This window comes from Mytilus edulis, chromosome 9, assembly GCF_963676685.1.
Source record: "Mytilus edulis chromosome 9, xbMytEdul2.2, whole genome shotgun sequence".
Taxonomy (NCBI): domain Eukaryota; kingdom Metazoa; phylum Mollusca; class Bivalvia; order Mytilida; family Mytilidae; genus Mytilus; species Mytilus edulis.
Genome location: NC_092352.1, coordinates 6,904,471 through 6,928,115, shown reverse-complemented (window position 1 = coordinate 6,928,115; position 23,645 = coordinate 6,904,471). Strand labels below are relative to the sequence as shown.

General features: G+C 31.1%; 1 protein-coding gene across 2 annotated transcripts in view; it reads left to right on the top strand.

The window, feature by feature from the left end:
* LOC139487551 (mismatch repair endonuclease PMS2-like) overlaps window positions 1-23,645 on the top strand; it is a 61,164-nt gene that overhangs the window by 2,058 nt on the left and 35,461 nt on the right. For both annotated transcript variants that reach the window (XM_071272433.1, XM_071272434.1), the window contains exons 4-20: window positions 2,238-2,340; window positions 3,530-3,632; window positions 4,198-4,367; window positions 5,869-5,947; window positions 6,579-6,676; window positions 7,375-7,474; window positions 7,783-7,867; window positions 11,394-11,473; window positions 13,048-13,120; window positions 13,576-13,609; window positions 14,129-14,171; window positions 14,521-14,626; window positions 15,893-16,521; window positions 16,897-16,984; window positions 17,179-17,272; window positions 18,242-18,278; window positions 19,252-19,382. In XM_071272433.1, the coding sequence (XP_071128534.1) occupies window positions 2,238-2,340; window positions 3,530-3,632; window positions 4,198-4,367; window positions 5,869-5,947; window positions 6,579-6,676; window positions 7,375-7,474; window positions 7,783-7,867; window positions 11,394-11,473; window positions 13,048-13,120; window positions 13,576-13,609; window positions 14,129-14,171; window positions 14,521-14,626; window positions 15,893-16,521; window positions 16,897-16,984; window positions 17,179-17,272; window positions 18,242-18,278; window positions 19,252-19,382 (2,053 nt within the window). The remainder of the gene's footprint in view (window positions 1-2,237; window positions 2,341-3,529; window positions 3,633-4,197; window positions 4,368-5,868; window positions 5,948-6,578; window positions 6,677-7,374; window positions 7,475-7,782; window positions 7,868-11,393; window positions 11,474-13,047; window positions 13,121-13,575; window positions 13,610-14,128; window positions 14,172-14,520; window positions 14,627-15,892; window positions 16,522-16,896; window positions 16,985-17,178; window positions 17,273-18,241; window positions 18,279-19,251; window positions 19,383-23,645) is intronic.

Here is a 23,645-nt window from a genome sequence, read left to right as displayed (position 1 = left end):
TCTTTTAAAAGAATCAATATAACTTTCTTGTTCAAATCAACCAATGTGCCTTAAGAACAGCTTCATGAGCTTGTACAATAAAATTGATAATGGAAATGGGGAATGTGACAAAGAGACAACAACCCGACCATAGAAAAAAACAACAGCAGAAGGTCACCAACAGGTCTGTATACCTCTGAAGTCTGAACTAAAATGCATTATTAAAGTTTCGTGTGAATTCCATTGTATCTTTCCAAACTGGAATCAAACTGTATTTTTAAAATTTTCATTTCTACCTTTTGAAATATTGAAATAACAACTTGATGTCAAATGTTTGGTTAACCTTTTCATATATGTTAGACTTAGATCAACGTGAGGCCTCTAACCGACATCTGTTTCTTAAATCGACGTCCAAATCGGACTTCACATTCTCAAATTTACGTCCAATATTTTGATACTCTAATCGACGTCCAATGTGACGGCATGTATTGCCAAAAACTATGCCCAATTGATTGTAGTCGTCTTTAATCGATGTCCAATATCAATAAATGATAAATTACTGGACTTAATTACATTTAAACATGAACATGTTTTGTAGGGTTCAAACATTTAACAATGAAAGTCCCAACTAGGTATTGGCTTTCAAAGCTACACAAAACACCTTACAAATATAGATTTATTCCGTCTTCAAGCCATTGTTTCCACTACTAAATTGTCTATTCTTTTTACCAGTACACTTGGTACAATCAAAAACCTGATAATAAATTGTTCAAATAAGGCCTTCGAAAATAGTGGAATTAATTACTTTTGGAGTGTCAAGAACTCGTTAGAAGTACTTGATAAATTGAATGCTTATATTGGTGATTTTGAATCTGTTCAAAATTTTGATTTTTCTACCCTATTATATACCACATTGCCTCACATTCTCATTAAGAAAAAATTCACACACCTAATTAAATGGGCATTTAAAAAGTCAGAATGTGAATATATATGTTCAAACTCTTTTATGTAATTTTTTAGTAGCAATGAACAAAAAAACTATGTCAATTGGACATGCATTTTTGTTCGCTTTGGAGATTCCGTATATCGTCAGGTTATCGGAATTCCAATGGGGACTAACTGTGCACCACTTATTGCAGACCTGTTTTTGTATTGCTATGAGTTACAATTTATGACAAAAATCAGCAAAGACCCATCGAAACAACATCTGATACACAAATTTAATAATACTTTTAGATATTTGGATGATATTTGGGCTCTCAATAATGACGACTTCAGTATATATACTAAAGAAATTTATCCTGTTGAACTTACTTTAAATAAAGCTAATACTAACAATGACCACTGCCCTTTCCTCGACCTTGATATCTATATCATTAAATGAAAGCTTAATACTAAAATTTATGATAAAAGAGATGATTTTTCATTTCCTATCGTTAATTATCCATTTTTAGATGGTGACATTCCCTTGTCACCATCTTATGGTGTTTACATATCTCAACTTGTGCGATTCACTTGTGTATGTAACAATGTTTTAGATTTTAATGAGAGAAATTTATGTATTACTGAAAAATTATTACACCAGGGTTTTCGATATCACAAACTAGTCAAAACATTTACTAAATTTTATCATTGGTATAAGGACATCATTCGTAAATATAGCTCAACATGCAGACTTCTTATACGTTCAGGTATTTCACATCCAATTTTTTTATGGAAATATTCTTTATAAAGCACAAAAATGTCAGTATTCACCTCAGAAGCTAACAAAACCTTTAAATAGACTTATTAAGAAGGGATATAGTTACAATACTGTTGTCAGGTCATTAAAGATTGCATATTTTGGCATTAATTAAGAAATAATTCATGGAAGCCATAGATTGTTGGAAATTTACACAAGGCCTGGGCCGTGATATTCAAATTTTATCCTGAGCATTAGCATTTTAGTCAAAAATTTAGTCAATTTTGTATTATGTGTCCAAAACGGACGTTGATTAGAGACGCTAGAAATCTGACGTTGATTAGAGGCGCTAGAAATCTGACGTCGATTAAAGAAGCCAAAAAAAATGGACGTAGATTAGATAGGAATACAATTCAATTGGCCTTCGATTTGGAATGTTATTTTAATGTGACGTCAGATTTGGATGTCGATTTGAGTAACGGACATCGATTAGAGACTAGACGTCGATCTGAGTCTTACATATATACTCTGAATTTTTTAACACATGCTATCTTATGTTTTCTTTTTCTTTCTTTAGCTTTGAAACATCATACTTCTAAGTTAGAAGATTTTTCAGACCTGATAAATGTGGAAACATTTGGATTCAGAGGAGAAGCATTGAGTTCCTTGTGTGCTTTGAGGTAAAAACTTCACAAAAATACCCTGAAAGGAAAACATTTAAACGGAATAAAGAAAACAGTTCACTGAAACAAACTTCCATCTATCAAAATCTTGGCTAAGTGGAAAGATGGGGAAGTATTGATCTGGACAAAGATTTTAGAAAGAATTTCAGTCTGGTATAATGTACATGTAGTTACTCTCCTTATTTGATTGATAAATTTTGAAGACAACTCTTCTATGCTTTTGTTGTACAGTGGATAGTGGTCCAGTCCAAACTGTACCTTGTAAAACAGAACAGAAAACACATGAAAAAATAAATGTTCAAAACAATTTTGCTGTAGAATTTTTACTCACCTTTTAAGAAAGCTAATTTATAGCCAATTGCATTTTTATTCTCAGTTTCTGTAAATTCAGAAATTATTGCATGCATTTTTTATTGCGATTCAGTCATTTTTGACTAAAATGCAATTTTAGTTTTTGCAATATTGAGAAAAATCCTGTTTAAGGGGGCTCGCAGGTCAAAATCAATTTTTTTATTTAATATAGGATTTCGCTATATTTTGCTATAAATGAACTTTATCTTTTACTTAATAGAAAAATTAAATAAAAACATGGATCACCGTTCATTTACGCTCACAATCTGCCTTCGAAAGAAGCATACATTTTTGTTAATGTCCTTTTTTTCTGTTGAACTAATAGTAGAAATAGAGGTAATATCGAAATAAAAAATGAACAAAATTACAGCAATCGCTTAGATTTTACAATTATTAAGTTCATGTACAGCTCATTCGAAAACAACAATAAAAAATATAGGTCACCGATGAGTTAAAAAAGATATTTCAATTTTAATGCCAAAAAATGGCATTTTTGCACCAAAGGGAGATATAATTTGAAGCTTTTTCAATGATATCTACATTTTAAAAGTCACCTGGGGCCAACACAAGTTGATTTTTTTGGAATGATTTTTGTACCATATGATTAAGTAACAACTACAAAAATGTACTAAAGGTATAAATAAATGTTTATTTTTTTTTGGAAAATCTTATACCCGCGAGCCTCCTTAATTTGAATTAAAAAAATCAAAATGAGAGTTTAAATTATTAATGCGTTTATAACCCTTTTGCATTTTATGCAATAGTAAAAGCATCACAATAATACCTGAATTTATAAATATTCTTATAGCATTATATTGTTAGTCCTTCTTTACAGTATTATGAGTGTTGTAACCAGACACAAAGATGTAGAAGTAGGTACTAAACTGGAATATGATAACCATGGCAAGGTCAATAGTAGGTCATCAGTGGCTAGACAGGTAAGGTTAAATATATCGAATGGTAAATACTACTGATTAGATAGACATCTTATTTGCAATTGACCAACAGCTTGACAGGAATGAGAAGTAAGGTGTGAGTGCTTTTTGTGTCTGTTAGACACCTACTTCCTGTTTTCTGATACTTTGAATTACAAAAGAATTAGCACAACACATGTATCTTTTTGTTTTGGTCTAAATTTGGTTTAAAGAAAAATCTTTGCATCTTCAAAAATCGGCACTAGCTATAGATGTTAGTTGATTGCTCTATAGCACCATATTACTACTGAAAGCACTGCAACTAATGTAATACTTAAAATCTGGAATTTCCATGAAGCACACAAAACACTATTATTAAACATAACTTCGTGATTCAATTTTAGACGTTAGACTTTCAATTTCTAGCAAATATAAACATATATAGTGATACAAAGATGATTAATTTTTGTTTTGAACTGAAGCCCTAAGATTATACAGCAATCTGGTGAAAAACATTCCAAAACATTTTCGACATTTGTAGTTAATGTTACAGTCAGGATTTTATATTATACGATAATCTTATTTATAGATTGGTACTACAGTAACCTTACAGAACCTATTTTATACACTTCCTGTTAGACATAAAGAATTCCAACGAAATCTGAAGAAGGAATTTGTAAAGATGGTACATGTCCTGAATGCATATTGCCTCATCAATACAGGTGTACGAATAACTTGTACAAATCAAACTGGCAAAGGGTAGGTACATTGTAAGGGAAAGGTATCTAAGAAACTATTTCCAGTTTCTTGCAAGATGTATTATCCTCCTTTATAAAAATATATTAAGAGTTACTCAATGTAAAAAGAGATGTGGTATGATTGCTAATGAGACAAATATCTACCAAAGTTGAAAAGCAGTGGATGTAAGCAATTATAGGCAACCGTTTATAGAAGTAGAACATTTACTAGAGGCCAAGATATAAAACAATATTTTATGGGTATTTTGTGTAGTTAAGGTAAACAATACATAGTGGGGACCTTCAAATGTTCCGTGGAGACCTTAAGTTGAGCTGCCGCAGTAACATGATAACTTACTATAGGACTCTTTGGAGTGTACAGCATTGCATAGGTTTGGTTGATGCTGCCCTTTTGTTTTTACTATTATATTTTATAGATTATGTAGCACTCCAGATCCAGCAATGTTAAAAACATTTTGAGTGATAATTATAAAAAAGTGTTTACATTCATTATATATATGTAGCTCCATAAAAGGGTTTTGGGGACCAAGGACTCTCCCCCTACATATGCTGCTTATAATATTTGACATGTAATTACTATGTTTAATAACTGATGTTGCTTATATATAAATTAAGGGTTAGTAATGCATAGAAGTAAATGTTGGGGAAAACATCTATGAGACAGGCAAACCAATATTAAAATTAGACCAGAAGAGACCTTGATATAATCCTACCATAGCTAGTCTTCTACAAAAGACCCATGTTTGTACTATGCATCATGCTCTAAATTGCAGAAAAAAAAAGATAATTTGATAGAACTAAAACAAACGGCTATGTATGATATGAAATAAGCATAAAAGTAAAGAAAAAATTGCACATACATGTACCTTAACTTAAAATGAATTTATAAAAACTTGTACATTATAATGAGATTTGATATTTTCATCTTTAGAGCTTTCCGTAATATAGGTTTAAAAAAAGTTTTACGCTTCTGCCATTTAGTGTTACCCTTGTCCGTCTTGCATGTCCTCAAATTGGTTTTCATTCTCTTACTTTAGTTTTCCTCAACCAAATGTTTTTAAACTTATACACAATGCATGTGTATTCCTACACAACACAGATCAAATTTCAATTCAAGTGGCAACACTTTTACCGTTCTACAAGTATGTACCTTTACAAATATTGAAAAATTGCTGAATTATTTTTTTTATCCGTTCTCAACCTTAAGTTTGCCTCAACTAAATGTTATGAAACTTATTACACAATTCTAATTACCACAAAACTCAGATACTTTTCGAATATGGGTTTGTCACATTTACCGTTTTTGAGTTATGTCCCGGACATCATCTATCTGTGTCCAATTGACACATTCTCCATTTATTTTAATTCATTTTTCTGTATTTCACTAATCATTTGACTTAGTTTTTGATTTGTCACATTACGATATTACACTGATAGCGGCAGTTGCAAGCAAGACACAGCATTTGATTGATTATATTACATCTTTTTTTTTCTCACTATAGGAACAGAACAACAGTAGTATCCAGTAAAGGTAACCAGACAGTAAAGGAAAATATTTCAAATATATTTGGTCCAAAACAGGTAGGCTACATATATTGTAGCATGGGTAGTGACTCTGCAGCTTTCGCTAATCTAACAGAAGATGATTATTTGTGTACACCAATTTGAAGCATACTTATTGCCTGGTAAAAAAATTACATTATTTCTTGTCATCAGTACGGCAGATTTTTTTTAAGGACATTATTTCACCCTTTGGTGTATTTTTTTCTCTGGAGGAATCTGCTCTTTTCGGTCCTATGGCAATAAGACTAAATAATTGGCATAATGCCCTTTTAATATACCTGAGTAACTTCTAATACATATAATGACTTAAAAGAATTATTAATGAATTAGTAAAAATTTGAAAACTTGTTATCTTAACTAAATATTTCTAAAATGTGCTGAATTTTGTATTTGAAAATAAGTTACTAAAATACTCCAGCTTGTTAAAAAACACCAAAAAACAACATTATATCAAAATATACAGAAACACATAAAATCAGACTAAAATGCACAAAATATTAAAAATCAACATCAGTCAAATACAACCAATCTCAGTTCCAGGTCTTAACTATGAGCGATCCACAAATGCAACTTTGAATAGATGCGTCTTTAGTCCTTTCTTAAATAGTTCTAGCGATTGTTCATTTCAAAGATTTATTATACATTTCAGACACTGAGTACATTAGAGTTTAAGCAACACAAGCCAACTGAGGAGGTATCAACAGAGTATGGAATAAAGCTGACAGAAGGACAGACCCAGTTGTTCAAGTTGGTTGTATTACAGTTATCAACTTTCTTATAGTCATACTATTAAGCAAAAAAGGGTCTTTTCCATTAGCAGTGTTTTAGATAAGGGAGAAGGTTTGGTACAATTAAAATGTTTTATCCCGCTGCAATTCTTTGCACCTGTCCTTAGTCAGGAATCTGATGTTCAGAAGTTGTTTGTTTATGTGGTTCAAAAGCGATAACTAAATTCTTACTTTAATATTTATATAGTTTTTTTTTAATTTTTGATAATTAACAATGATGAAGAAACCACATTTGATATTTTTATGCCTTTCTTTCAATAGAAGAGCAGAATTATGTTCTATGATATATATGTGTCAAGTTTGAATTTGGGTAGCGTCACATTTGTAGTTCTTGAGTTATGTCACTTTGTAGATTGAGAAATTGGAGTATTTGCCATATATTTACAAACAGGGAAATCTTTGTTCCATGGACACATTCTTAAATTTTTTAAATTATGCAGGACGGTAAAAATTTTGTTAGACAGTGCTAACGGCACTCAAAATGTTAATTTAAAAGAAATAAACTTGAAATTATTTACCTATCTTCTAAGTAGACTAGTTTTTAAAATAATTGCTGGACCATATAAGCCAAAATATCCACATATTTCGTTTTAAAAAGAATCAGGTATAATATTTGTACATAACACAATATATTTACAATGTTTTGTAATGTTTTAGGATAGAGGGCCATATATCTAAATGTGAACATGGTCAGGGGAGAAGCAGTGCAGATAGACAGTTTTACTTCATTAACAAAAGACCATGTGATCATTCTAAGGTACTTTAGTGTTGTCTTATTTTCCTGTGGAGTAGGGTTACAATTGGTCATACAAATCATTAAATTTCAGTTATATAATTACGGGTTATAATGTAGTTGAAATCTTTGACAAAGGTTTAGAGAAAAAAACCATTGCCGCAAAAAATCCATTTCTTACAGGAAGAGTTTATTTTTTGCTTTTTCACTGAGGAAAAATATGCTTGTGTTGAATTCTTTATACAGCAAAATGTTCCTGAAATTATTTTATTTTGCTTAATTTTTGGATACTAAACATTTATTTTGGGGCTTTTTATCCCTCTTTTTTCCAGCTATCAAAACTTGTAAATGAAGTTTATCATCAGTATAACAGACATCAGTATCCCTTTGTGGCCCTCAGTATTACTATACAGAAAGGTAAATATTTTTAGAAAATGGTGTCTGTTTATCATTTTTTTTCTCAGTTAATTAAGGGCATACGATACAGTTTTGAACCTGTATTTACAAGTTGATGAAAATTTGCATATAGGCTATTTTTTACCTGATTAAATCAAATATGTAATAAAAAATATACCTTCATGTGCTACTTTTTGAGTAAAATGAGGTCGAAATTTTGTATATTTGCTCAAAATTCAGATTTGTGTCCGTATTTTCTTTTTCGAAAGAAAGACATAACTTTTTTGTTTTAAAAGATAAACACAAATGGTTTTTTGTTAAATAATCGGTAATTTCTGTATTTTATAAGTATCATTAAAAATTATGCAATTTTTATTCAGAAATAACTCATATTTATCAAATGTTCATGAATAGAGGAACAAACGTCATTTTTTGCTGAATGTTTATCAAAATTAAAAAAAATCCTCTATTTACAGTTTTATAAAATTTGGGTCACATAATGTCCTTGCAAAATGAAACAAATTGCTGTTTTAAAAAATAGGGGTCCATGCACTCGTTTTCAAATTAAATCAGTTTGAATGATAAAAATCAGTCAAAAAATGCATCTTTTCCCGATATGTCATAGTTTGACGTCTCGAAAATAACATTTTGCGTTAGCAACGTCATTACCTCCCCTGAAACTGTATCGTATGCCCTTAAATAAAAGAATAATATATCTTAAGATGACCATCAGATAATAACTGTGAGCAAAATTTCAGTTTGTCTTTATTTATATGCATTTGCTCTTTAAGATTGTATAGAAAGTAACAAATATGTAAATCTCAATATGGATGGTATGAACACATGACATTTCCAATGTAAATGATGTAGCAAACAGTTGATGAGAGTATTGGTTCTATGTGCCATCCGTCTGTTACACTAGGATGAAGCTACATTTAAGATTTTTGGAAAATGACGCAGTCATTGTTCCATAACTGCCGACCTGAACTTCATTACATTTCTCTGCCTACCGCGCTTGGTTTCGTATTTACTATTTTCCATACAAACTGGAATCTGCTTGTGTTATCATTATGCATCATTGTGTAGTATTAAATCAGCCAGGACCCAGTTTACACTGGTTTCTGCTTGTATTCCACTACACTCGAACAAAGTGTTGTAGTTTGACGGGAACCAGTTTTAGAATTTGTAAACTACAAAACGTAATCGGTTATTGTTCATTCCGTTTTGGTGTTTCATACCGACTTATATGGTTTGAATAAGCTTAAGACCCTTCAAACATTAATGTGATAGGTATATTAAAGACTGTTTTACAAAAGGATTGAACTGTTTTACTTTCAAAGTCGTACTATAGGGATATCTGTCATATACGGATTTCCACTCTCACCGGTTAATTTCTTCTTTTACACGTGCTTTTGAAACTTCCTGTTTAAACATCGCAAGTTTTAAAATTGTTTTTGAGTGAATTAAACTTATTTTAACAATCATGAAGCGTTCCAGAATCATTTAAAGCAGTTTCTTCTTCTCTTTGATGATGGAAAATAGGTTTTCTCAAGAAAATACCGCAAACGATCGCAGAGGAATTGAAACGTACAAGTCAAGTCGGCACCTGGTTAAATTGGCATCTAGTCAAATTGGCACCTATTCGACGTCAATTCGGCATCCAATAATATTTGTTATAATATTTTCTATTCAATTAATTAATTACTGTTACCAAGTACATAGTGAATATGTTGTTGTGTATTTTGGTAAACAACGAAACGAAAGTGAATATGTTAAGTGTATAAAGGTAAACAACGAAGCCCTTACCAAAGCTGTTGTTTTAACAATAAGACAATTTGTCTAATTGTATTATTAAAATAAAATGGAAAACTATGAGTCCCTTTCAATAAATCAAACTTTCATGCCAAATAATTAGCAAATTTAAGGTGTTTTTTTTCAGTAAAGTTTAAACAGCATTAAACAAACAATCCTGTAAAATGCTCAACTGGTTAAAATAATGCAGAAAAATACCCAATATCTCATGTATTAGTCCAAATAATTATGACGTCTGTCAAGGCTATTTTATTATTTTTCTGGGACGCCTTCCTACGACGTTCGTAGGAAGGCGTCCTAGAAAAAAATTAACATAGCCTTGCGGTCATAGGAAGGTGTTCCAGAATAAAATTAAAAAAGCCTTGCCAGACGTAATAATTATTTGGACTACTCATATATATATATATCATTAAAAATACACCAAAAAAGTCATTTAGTTGAGAAAAATAAATATATACAAAATGTACATGAACACCTAAAAATGTGAAAGTTAGTATTTAACTCTTTTTGCTTAAATACTGAAAAAAAATCTGGCAACCCCTTTCTTATTTTTACCCTATTGCTTAAAATACTGTTAAAAATATATATTTAACATGGGTGACGAATTGACTATATCAGGTGTCGATTTTAACCAGGTGCTGATTTGTCCATGTGCCAATTTAACTAGGTGCGGTTTGACTAGAATTCTTTGACAATTTTAATTCAAATTCAAGTTGAATAATTGGAAAATCATGGTTGTTGTTTTAAATTGCTTTGGTGTAAATACTGAATGTATTTATAGCTTGGTATGAGTAAAACATTGAAGATTTTAAAGGAAAAAACACAAAAGATAATTGTTTTTAACAGCTTGGTCCCTTTGATCTGAAACAACGAAACAATAAAACATAGAAACCAAAATATAGCAATCCACTAATATAACCAAAACATGATAAAATTTATTCAACACAAAGAAAAAAACATAGTCAGAGTATCGCTTCATTTTGAAACAAGTCAATGAAACAAAGTTATAGCAATACACTTACCAAAACATGATTAAGAGTTATTCAACACAAAATAAAACGTTGACAAAATACCACTTTATTTAGAAAGGATTATTATTATTTTTAGCAATACCCTATCCAAAACATGATTAAGATTTATTCAACACAAAAACAAAATTGCTGTCTCACTTTATTTTGAGACAATGACAACAATTATACTTATAAGAAAACACTTGCTTACAGAGTTATTAAACACAAAACCAATTAAGATTGGGTGCGAACATGTAGGGTGTGAAAGTGAAAGGGGGTGAAAATGAGTGGGCGCAAACATGAATGGAAGCGAACGGACCCGGATTCAGACTATGTACCAGTGAGAAATATACAAGCCTTTCTACGGTATTTATTTGTACAATTCAGCTAGTCTTGACCTATTCATTTGTCTTAAAAAACCAGCCAGTTGTCACCTTCACTTCACACACACACACACACATATACGAATATCAATTATATGCTCACCATACATGTTGCATTGTTAAACTAATTACGGTATGTGAAAATCAAGACTTGCATAAAAACTATCCCAATATTAGAAACAGTGGCGTCATTTTTCTTCAGAGCTTTCAGCTCTTTGATTAAATAGAAGAATGAACTTGATATTGAACATGGATCATAACAATATGTAGCATTTATTGTAGCTTTGACTTGTAAAACTTTTTTGATAAAGACAAACATATTTAAAAGTTTATGAATTTCAGAATCAGTAGACGTGAATGTGACCCCTGATAAAAGACAAGTGTTTATAGAAAATGAAAAGATTTTATTAGCTGTCATTAAAGTAAGTACGTATATATTGGCAATATAGGAAAGGTGTACTGACATAAGTAGTCTCTAAACACATTAGCTCCAAATGGAGCTTTCGTTAGTAGAAGCCATATTAACTATGTGTATCAGTGAGAAAAATTTAAAAGCATAAAAATATAGTATATATACCAATACACATAATTAACAGCGCCTGGTGATGTTTTATAGCCTGACCGGTTTTGGTCCGAAAAGGACCATCATCAGAGGCAGAATGATTGATTAATGTTTGCACCCTATTTATATAGATATGGTAACCGGCGGTTGAGTTATGTATAGGTTGATTGACATATAATTACATTAGATGTATGTTTCATTATAATACTTTATTCTGATTGGCTAACTGCACATCACATGTTCTTCCGTAAGCAATTGTATCACTCAATAAAACTTTTCATTCATGATAACATGTGGTCCCACAATAAAGTGCACAGGTGAATTAAATAAAAACAATATAAAATTCGTGTTTTCTTGATCATAGCTAAAAAATGTAATTATAAGTATTGAATGGTTCTTTTTGTAACTTCATAGGGTTGTAAAAGCGTTGACCGTGCGCACATTTTTAGAATGAAGTGCTTCCGCGCTTCATACTAAATGTACTTCGGTCAACGCTTTTACACCCCAATGAATTTACAAAAAGAAGCATTCAATTCTTAAATAAAGCTTGATGGCCAATATATATACTTGATGAATTTTCAGGACACAATCATTGCTAACAAATCAAATGGGTATTGTCTGCAAGATATGTGAACAGTGTTTGATAGGTTTCTTTTAAAATACTAATAGTATGATACTCCTACATCAAGTGTCAAATATAACATCACCATTTGGAACAGATATATTGATGTGATTTGGACATAGACACAGCCTACTCGATCCTATCTCTATGAAAAGAAGATGTGGTATACTTGCCAATGAAACAACTCTCTTTAAGAGACCAAATGACACAGAAATTAACAACTACATGTCACTGAAAGGCTTTCAATAATAAGAACCTGAGCAAAGCCCATACTGCATACATATTCAGCTATAAAAACGCCTCAAAATGACAAAAAATTTCAAGCGAGAAAACTAACGGCCTAATTTATATATACAATAATGAAAGAAAAACTAATACGAAACACAGTAACTAAGGAAACCCACTGAATAACAGGCTCCTGACTTGAAAAAGGCACATACAGAGTGTGGCTTCTTAAACATGTATTTCTTATATCCACAAGGGAAGTCCATATAACCATATTTTTATAATTGTATAAATAAACCAATTGTTCAGACGTTTCGGCCATTGGCCTTCTTCATATTTAAAAATATTAAAGTATTTATAAAAGGTATGTTCCCTATTGGAATTTTGAAAACAAGCATATTTTTATACCCTTGCCACCCATTGATTTTCTTACTAAGTATGTGTAGATTATATGTGTTTCAAAACAGGTGAAAAATGTTACATGACATCATGAAATAAAATTTACAACAATAATAAGAAAGCATGATTTTATTAACAGCAAGTTACATGTAGATGAGTGTACGAATCTTATATTAATTTTTTTTTAGACATCTTTGATTGAAATGTTTGAACCAACAGCATCAGTATATAATGTTAATACATGCACTTTACAAAACCTTGGTAAGTATTGGAAAATAAAAAAATAAATGAAATTGATATAAGATATGTAATATCAATTATTAAAAATTACTGATATAAATTGGAACAATGACAAGTGAATAGAAAATGAATGTCTGTGTAACACAATCAATATTGCTGGGTTAAACTTTTAATTTGTGATATTGTATAAGACTGCCCAGCAAAATTGATAAGAGATTTCTAAGAATTCTATAAAATTCAGTTTTCCTGTCTATATGACATATTGTTGCTAGCTCAACAGTCTTATATTTTCACCATTTAACATCAGACATATCATGTCCAGTCTTTTAATAAGACTTCTTTTCAGCTCAAATCTTTTGTATACCCAATTTGTAATAATACAAACTGTTACAATAAATGGTAAATTTTAGGGATTTCCTTTTCTCTTTTGTTAAGAGGTTGTTATGAATGATATTACATTTTCTTTTTCTCTGTAGGCAACAAGGTGAAAACAAGTCCCTTTAAACAAAGGTTTGTAGCTTGAAAATAATCTGTTTATTGTTATATGTTTTCTGGTCTGTGCATCTGTCCCTTCTTTTGTTGCATGTCAGGTAAAAGAATTTCGATAACATAGTTTTCATGAAATTCTGGTCACACATTAACTTGAACCTTAGTAAGCAAGTTCATTTTGAATAAATTTTTAGTTTTGTTCCAAATAATGGTGTTGAATCCATTTTTGTAGTTCACTTAACATTGCATGATGGGAGTTCCGTTTTGTTTATGAATGTGAATAAAAGGATTTATAGGGTATAAATTCATAAGATAGCAACATACATGCCAAAGGGAAAGATGGTCTTCATTCTAGCTCTACTAAGGTGGAGATTACTGGCATGATATTTACAATAAGATTTTTTAATTCAAAATTGTATAGTATTTAAATATTTTTTAAGAATACAGGGATGAAATTTAATTATCTTGACAGATTTGACCTCCCATATAAGTGACAGATTTAAATCGTTAGCTTGACTTTATTTTCTGATTTTTTTTCAGGGAAAGTAGTGAGTTAAATACTGAAAGTCCTGTTTTGACAAAGGTAACTACATAATACTTTATAGTTATATGTTAATATATAAGTCGTTTCCTCAGAATCTTACTCTAATAAAAATCTTTTGCACCTCTTAATTCATTTCTTCATCCAAATGATTGAGAGGTTAAGTTTGGCAAGAGATGGACTTTGTCATGTCCGCCCAAATCAGTTCAAATTCCTGTACACTTTTTCTGCTAAGCCTCGGACCCAAATTGAAAAATTGAAGTATTAACATCATCATATATTGTCATTGTACACTTCCTTTTTGTTGTTTTATCTGAATTATTATGAACTTTGCATAGAATAATGTTTAATTCAGGATGACAATTTTTAAAGACCTATTTTTTTTTTTAAGCGTTCAGTTGGCAGTGCATTTAATAATTTAAAGAGAACATTTAGTAGCAGTTTCACCAAAGATGAGGAAAGTTCAATATCACCTGTTAAAGAGCAACAGAGTAAACGTAAGTTATCAGCAGATTACATCTATCAAGTCAAAGAACCAAAATTTCTTACTTTAATCGAAATACAAATTGATCTAAAAAGGGAAAAAAGTTGTAAATTTTGTTTTTCACTTTAAATCAAAACTAAACATTGAATCCACAGAATTCTATTTAAAATGATATGTTATCTAGTTATTGCTGTGAACATTTTTGTTTAAGTAAATACTAGGTTTAATAATAGATTTGCAAAAAAGCTTCATACATATATATGTGTAAAAGAAGAGAGGGACAAATATATCAGATGGACAGTCAAACTCACAGATAAAAAATAAACTGATTAATTTATAGATATTCAGATGCAGTTTAATTACTTCCTTAATTAATGCATTAAGGTGGCTCGGGCCTATTCGAAGTTTCTATCAGAAGTGCCGTATTTTTGGTTATTTAAAAAAAATGAATCAAATTGGTTGAAAAAAAATAGGGGGTCACAGACCATTTAAGCTCAAAATTTTACTTTTAAACAGGTATGTTAAAGGGATCATTTTTCCATGAAATGATAGGGAAAATGGAGGTGTTGACATATTTTTATCGGAATATCAAAAAAACGTTCTATGACAATTGGTCCAAAACTGCAATATGAAAAGCTGGAATATAGCTTCAAAGAATGAGCCAATAAAAAACATAGGTCACCGATAAGCAAAAAAAAATATTTTGCCTTAAAACCCAAATTTCGGCGAAAAAATGGTGAAAATGGGTGAAATGTCACTTTGACCCTTTAAAAAATACGGATAATAACAAAAATATTCTTTTAGTCATATAACAACAATGATTTAACATTTCTAATCAATCAAAATATTTAGAAAATTATGTCGAATTTACGACAAATACTTTTGCAATTCATGCGTGAAATTATGCGCAGTCGAATAGTCCCGAGCCACCTTAACAAATTCATATAATTTAAAATGCTGCTCATTTATGTTCACTTTGTATTAAGTAAAACATACACATACTCCAGATAACGGTTAACATATGTCATAATTTCTGCACTTGATAGTTCTCTTGAATGCTTGAATGAATGTGTAAAAACAAATTCATTGAAATTGACCATGCAGAATATTTATATGATCAAGAGAGGTGAAAATATTCTTTTTGTCTAGATTAACAAAATAATTCAGGTAAATGTATTTAAGAGTTGAATCTATAGATATCATATTTTGGCTTACACCTAAATCTAAGTAAAGTTTTATAGTTTAACATATTTAACTTGAATGTAAATTTCTATTATAGAGAGAAGACTTGATTCTTTTGTCATTAAATCAAAAACTTCAGACATTACAGAAGAATTGAAAGAATCTCTTATTGAAACTAAACCAACCATTACTACGGAACTGAAGAACTCTGAAGACTTATCTGTTACATTTGAAACAAACAAATCTTTACTTGATCACACTGACAACCAATGTGAATCTCAAAACTCATTTATAGTAAATCATGAGAAAAGGGAATTAACTCAGACAGATTCTGAATCAGGAATCAGTAGTTCACAGGACCAGACAGATTCCCAGTCATCAGCCTGTGTGACAATATCATCAGACAGTGATGTACAACATCTCTCTCAGGAAATATGTGAAGATCATTCAGGAAGATTGGAAACAGAAAAGGTGATATTGTTAGACCCGTATTCAGACAGTAGTAATAATGTTGAATGCTTAGGCCTTAAATCAGACAAAATAGAATCTAAGGCAAATTATTTGTGTTCAAGTTCCACCAGTTGTGTTCAAGAAGACTGTTTTAATGATGAAGTTGATGGAAGATTGAAAGCTACTATGTGTACTGATCCAGATATTTTGGAAGTAGATTGTTTAAGTCCTAATATGAATAAAGAACCAGAACCAAGTTTACAAGTGACCTGCTTTGTAAGTTATTTAGTCAAGGAAACAATACATTTAATTAGTTAGACAGTTTTTTTGTGTGAATAAGTAAGCTTGAAAAATTGCATAAAGTAATCTTTGTATTTTTTTTTTTTTTTGTCATGTTAGTAGCTTTAATTGCATTTTTCCAATCTGCACGATTTTGAAAAGATAGACATTTCAATATTCGATCTTAATAAAATAAAGCAAAACAGAAAAGTCATACTATTACATGGAACACTTTTTGCAAATTACTGATTTTAGCTTTTTTTATAGACCAACAATAAGCACTGTGTATATTTGTTTATTCTAAATGTTTTTGATGGAAATAGATCTACCAAGTCTTTGCTTCATCAATTTCAAACAACCTTATATTTTAAGGATGAGAAACAAGACCACAAAAGATCAGAAAGAACAGTTACCTTTGATTTTCATGGATTTAGAGATCGAGTACAGAAAAGGAAAAACAGTAAGAACAATTGATTTTGATAATTTAACAAAGGCCTAATCACTTTTAGAGAATTCAACTAAGAATTCTATTAATTTACCGAATTTTATTTGCTTGTGATAATTTTATTTGTTTTGCAATAGTACCTAGTTCTTACACAAAAATCTTTGTAACATGTTCTTTTTAATGTTTGAGATTTACATTTTTTACTTAAGGAAAGAGTGAAGAAAGTTTTTGTCGTACATTCCGAGCCAAGATATCACCGACAGATAACAAAGCTGCCGAAGAGGAATTACAAAAAGAAATTAGGTAATACAAATTAAATCAAATGTTAAGGTAGGTTATTATCAGTGGGTCAGCAATCCATCAACAATAAAAACCAAAACCAATCTTTTACATTCTTAACTTTTACCATTTTAAATGGGTTTTTTTTTTATCAAATGTCCACATAGATTTATAGGTAATCTTTCTGCCTTCCTTTTGATATCCTCTTTCATCATTGCACTACTATGGATTCTTTATATTCCTTGATTCCAATTTTCATGAATTAAGGATAAGTTGCTCTATATTGTATGTTCATGGATATTTAATTTCATGATTTTGGTAAATATAAAAAAGAAGATGTGGTATAACTGCCGATGAGACAACTGTCCACAAGAGACCAAAATGACACAGACATTAACAACTATAGGTCACTGTACGGCCTTCAACAATGAGTAATGCCCATACCGCATAGTCAGCTATAAAAGGCCCAGATAAGACGATGTAAAGTCTGCAAACACCCCTTTTCAAAATTTGAAAATCGTTCCATGATATCCATGAAACTTGGTATCCACTAATAATTACTTAATCCACAGTACTTTGTATAATTTTTGAAAACCGGAGAAGTATTCTGATATTTCAAACAAGTTACAGAAAAGAAAAACAGATTGGCTGTATTGTTTTTCTTTTTGTAAAAGGATTGATTAGATAAGTGTTAAACATCTATGGGAAAGCAACCCCAAAATAGATGGATATCTTGTCAAAAATATCTTCTTGTTACAAAGCCCAAAGGTGAGGTGTTGCTTACAACGCTGAGCAAATTCTGAATCCACTGAAGTCTCCAGATGATATTTTTAATGAGGAGTGAAACAAAGTAATTTTGGGAATGCATCAATGAAACAGCAACCTAACAACACAAAAAATATTAAAGACATCTAGAGAATTCTACATAAGATCTTGATCAACTGTTTTAATTTATATGAAACAATATACCAAGTTATGTGTTTGTCTTTACAGCAAAGATATGTTTAAACAGATGGAAATACTTGGACAGGTATTTACTTGTTTTATTCTATGATGTACAAAAGAATGATCCTTTGACTATCTTTAATGACTTTATATTGAAGCTTTTAAATTAAAACTATCTATTTGTTGTTTTTAGATAAAACTATGTAATAAGACCAAAAGTTTTAGTCAATGTTATCAGATTATTACATGTCATTTTTAGATGTATTATCAGTCCAAGAGCCATAGACTCGAGGGCTGATTATACACCTGATATGAAAAATGACATGTTATGATCTTTTTATCATATGCTTCAATAATGGAGAGAAACAGTTTAATATATTGATCCTTTTTAGTTGTTAGATAGAAGTGCTTTGGAAAAGTTTACGAATGCCAAATGTAGTACATCCAATATGAAATCTATCTATCATAAAAAATTATGCCTCAACAGGACAAAGAACCACAACATGATATATTTTTATATTGACGATAAAAAAAATCAACAAAACATAATGCACACTGTTTTGAAACGTTACAAAAAAGCATGTGATAATATTTGAAACATGTGATAAATATTTCATATCAGCCTGCTAAACACCATTTCAGAAAAATGTGGAATTCACTGAAAATTAATGCTATTATCATACTGTAAAAAAATAAGTTATTTGTTCTAAGTATATGATAACGCTTTTTATGCCCATTTATGTTCATTATTTTTTTTGGTCTGTGCGTCAGTTTGTATGTCTGTTCCTCTTTATAGTTTTAAGTTTTTGATTGAGGTAGTTTTTGAGGAAGTTGAAGTCCAATTAACTTGGAACTATATATGTACAAATGTTCCATATGATATGATTAATGCCAAATTAGAGTTTTGGCCCCAATTTTACAATCCACTGAACATAGAACATGATAGTTCTAGTTGGACATCCATGTACTATGGACATATTCTTGTTTTCTTTACTATGGACACATTCTTGTTTTCTTTAAAATGTAATATGATATAATATTGATTATTTTTTTCATAGTTCAACCTAGGATTTATCATCTCCAAGTTGAGAGATGACCTGTTTATTGTGGATCAGCATGCTACAGACGAGAAATATAACTTTGAAATGTTACAGAGACATACAGTCATTCAGAGTCAGAAACTGATTCAGTAAGTACAGCAACATACAGTCATTTAGAGTCAGAAACTGATTCAGTAAGTACATCAACATACAGTCATTCAGAGTCAGAAACTGATTCAGTAAGTACAGCAACATACAGTCATTCAGAGCCAGAAACTGATTCAGTTAGTACAGCGTCATACAGTCATTCAGAGTCAGTAAGTACAGCAACATACAGTCATTCAGAGTCAGTAACTGAATCAGTAAGTACAGCAACATACAGTCATTCAGAGTCAGTAACTGAATCAGTAAGTACAGCAACATACAGTCATTCAGAGTCAGTAACTGAATCAGTAAGTACAGCAACATACAGTCATTCAGAGTCCGTAACTGATTCAGTAAGTACAGTCAAACCTGAGAAAACAGAACACTGAATAAAGCAGATTTCTGTCCATTCAAGCCAAAAATTGAAGTCCCATATATTTCTCTTCAATGTCTTTGTTGAAATACCGTTTGTAAACCTTACCCTGTGTGTTCCCAATTCTGATCTAATGGTGCAGTGCCAACACTCCTTTAAATTTACATCAATTGTTACCTGTGAAAACTGTTTTGTCTAAATAATTTGAAATGACAACAGTATTGATCGATATGCAATCAAAACATATTTATTTATAAATGATAGCCTTTCAGGATAATCATTTAACCAGGTGTTTAAATGTGAACTTACACATAGTACAGTACTGAGCTTTATTATTGAATAACTATAACAATGTAAATTAAACTAAAAGATACGTCAATTATGTATCTCAGATAGAACTTGCGTTTTAAATTGGATGATTTTTTTTCAAATTGCAGAGTAAGAAATTTACAGTGTGTTTTCGAAATCCTGGGCTCCCTGTTGTGAACCCCTAAATCCATGATAATGATGAACAGTCAGTGATCGGGAAAGTCGAGCGCCCTGCGCCTATAGCGCATATCGACCAGAAATGGCGCATAGAGTGACTTATGTAAGCGCCCACGTGGCGCACGATATTTTTCACTTCGTTTCGATACGTTTAGATATCGTCAAATGAATTTCCGATCGTGTTCCGTTGTCATGTGTGTGTACACAACTGTGTAATGTTCCTCCAACGATAGGAGCACCTATATATTTTTGGGACGTCTCGGGTGTTTTCCTATGGAAATAATAGAACCATGGGTGTAACTGATTACCCAAAAAACGTAATTAACCATCATTCATGATATGATTTTTTACAACCTTAAATTTGTAAAATTTGGCTAGTACAGACGAGATTTGTCTCTAATTATTATCTTTTAACTTAGTTCAGCTTGCTACTTTTTCGTTGAAAAACCCCAAAGCCTTTTTATGAATATAGTTTTTGTCTCCATAAAAGGCGACTAACTGTCCTTGTCATTTTTTGGTCTTTGGCTTGTTTTAACATTTTGTAAACATGCCTTCAGCGAATTGTTGTTTTGTTTTATCAATTAATGATACTCTCTACTGTTATTGTTGTCATCGTGATGAAATAATAATAATACAAGAAGTGCAGAGGAAATGCCTAATACGTCCTCTAATACGGAACGTCGGGAATAAGTATGGTATCGACGAAGACCCAAATTTAATGTTAAAAAAACCGTGCACATGAACAAGACAACAGTAGCAGTTGTAGAAACATTGTAAATAAAGGATATCTTAAATATTATCTGGTTTGGAAGAAATTATTTTACATTCTTTGTTGAATTGAAATAACAAAATCACAGGCACAATATCTATAATATTATTTAAAATCATAAAGGGAAGTACCACCATCTCTTTGCCGAGATATACACTTTTTGGAAAATGACGCAGTCATTGTTCCATAACTGCCGACCTGATTTCTCTGCCTACCGCGCTTGGTTTCGTATTTACTAATTTCAATACAAACTGGAGGAATGTGCTTGTGTTATCATTATGCATGAGCATTGTGTAGTAATCAGCCAGGAACCAGTTTACAAACTAACTGGTTTCTGTTTGTATTCCACTACAGTCGAAGAAAGTGTTGTAGTTTGACAGGAACCAGTCCAGAATTTTGTAAACTACAAAACGTAATCGGTTATTATCATTCCGTTTTGGTGTTTCATACCGACTTATATGGTTTGAATAAGCTTAAGACCCTTCAAACATTAATGTGATAGGTATATTAAAGACTGTTTTACAAAAGGATGAAACTGTTTTGCTTTAAAAGTCGTACTATAGTGATATATGTTATGTACGGATTTCCACTCTCACCGGTTAATTTCTTCTTTTACACGTGCTTTTGAAACTTCCTGTTTAAACATCGCAAGTTTTAAAATTGTTTTTTGAGTGAATTAAACTTATTTTAACAATCACGAAGCGTTCGGGAATCATTTCAAGCAGTTTCTTCTTCTCTTTGATGATGGAAAATAGGCTTTCTCAAGAAAATACCGCAAACGATCGCAGAGGAATTGAAACGTACAAGTCAAGTCGGCACCTGGTTAAATTGGCATCTAGTCAAATCGGCACCTATTTGACGTCAATTCGGCTTCCAATAATATTTATTATAATATTTTCTATTCAATTAATTAATAACTGTTACCAAGTACATAGTGAATATTAGGTAAACAACGAGACCAAAGTGAATATGTTGTTGTGTATAAAAGTAAACAACGAAGCTATTGTTTTAACCATTAGACAATTATTAAAATTAAATGAAAAACTATGAGTCCCTTTCAATAAATCAAACTTTCATGCCAAATAATTAGCAAATTTAAGGTGGTTTTTTTTTCAGTAATGTTTAAACAGCATTAAACAAACAATCCTGTAAAAGACTTAACTGGTTAAATAATGCATAAAAATATCCAATAAGGCTATTTTATTTTTTTCTGGGACGCCTTCCTAAGACGTTCGTAGGAAGGCTTCCTAAGAAGGCGTCCCAGAAAAAAATTAACATAAGCCTTGTGGTCATAGGAAGGTGTCCCAGAATAAAATTTAAAAAGCCTTGCCAGACGTAATAATTATTTGGACTACTCATATATATCATTAAAAATACACCAAAAAATTCATGTAGTTGAGAAAAATAAATACATTCAAAATGTACATGAACATCCAAAAAAGTGAAAGTTAGTATTAACTCTTTTTGCTTTAAAAATTTACAACTGCATTTAAGTATTGAATGCTTTCTTTTGTAAATTCATTGAGGTGTAAAAGCGTTGACCGAAGTACTTTTTGTATGAAGCGTGTAAGCGCTTCATTCTAAAAATGTGCACACGGTCAACGCTTTTGCAACCCTATGAGGTTACAAAAAGAAACATTCAATACTTATAATTACTTTTTTTAGCTAGGATCATGAAAACACGAATTTTATAACTTTTTTATTCAATTCATCTGTGCACTTTATTGTGGGACCACGTGTTATCATGAATGAAAAGTTTTATTGAGTGATGCAATTGCTTGAGGAATAACATGTGATGTGCAGTTAGCCAATCAGAATAAAGTATTATAATGAAACATATATCAAATGTAATTATAACAAAATACATTACGTTGTAAGAGTTATCTCCCCAAACACTGTTTTTCTTGTGGCCACCTCTCCTTCGTAACCGTAAAAGATTTTATTTTTTATTTTACCAAATTGCTCGTTACATATTTAGGATAAGAATATTCGTTTGAACCATAGCTCTATGGGGACTCCATATGAGAGTTATTCCCCCTTTTTCATTTGATTCAAGCGATATGCATTTTCAACTGGTAAACCATAACTGATAGAGACCTAGGGTCTTTATGAGGTCATTGGTACTAAAAATGAAAATGAGGTCAATGTCAAAGGTCAAGGTCATATTATAAATTTTGATTTTGGCTTATTTTCACTTCTTTTCAAATACTGTATGACATTTTGACAAATAATTTTTCATAAATTATTAGTTGCGACATGTCCTTACTTGTATATTTTGGTTGAAAGGCTGCGCAATTCGCATACAATAAAAGGGAGTTTTTGTCCATCTTACATTTAAAATTACGCGTCAAGTGGTAGTACTCATTAACCAAACATATTAAAGACCTAGGATATTTTGATTCAAGGTCCATGGTTTGTGGGACGTCATAAAGCCATAGGAACTAACATTTTAAACTGATTTTTCATATTTCAATATAAAAATAGATCTTTTCTAGTGGAAAGACTTCAATTGTTCTCTGAACAATTTGTTTTTAATTTACATCATATTTTGTGGGAGAAGGGGGTTCAGACTATGTGGTATCAGGTCTGTTTGCGCCCAATACACTTTCGCACCTCGCACGTTCACACCCAAGGTCCGTT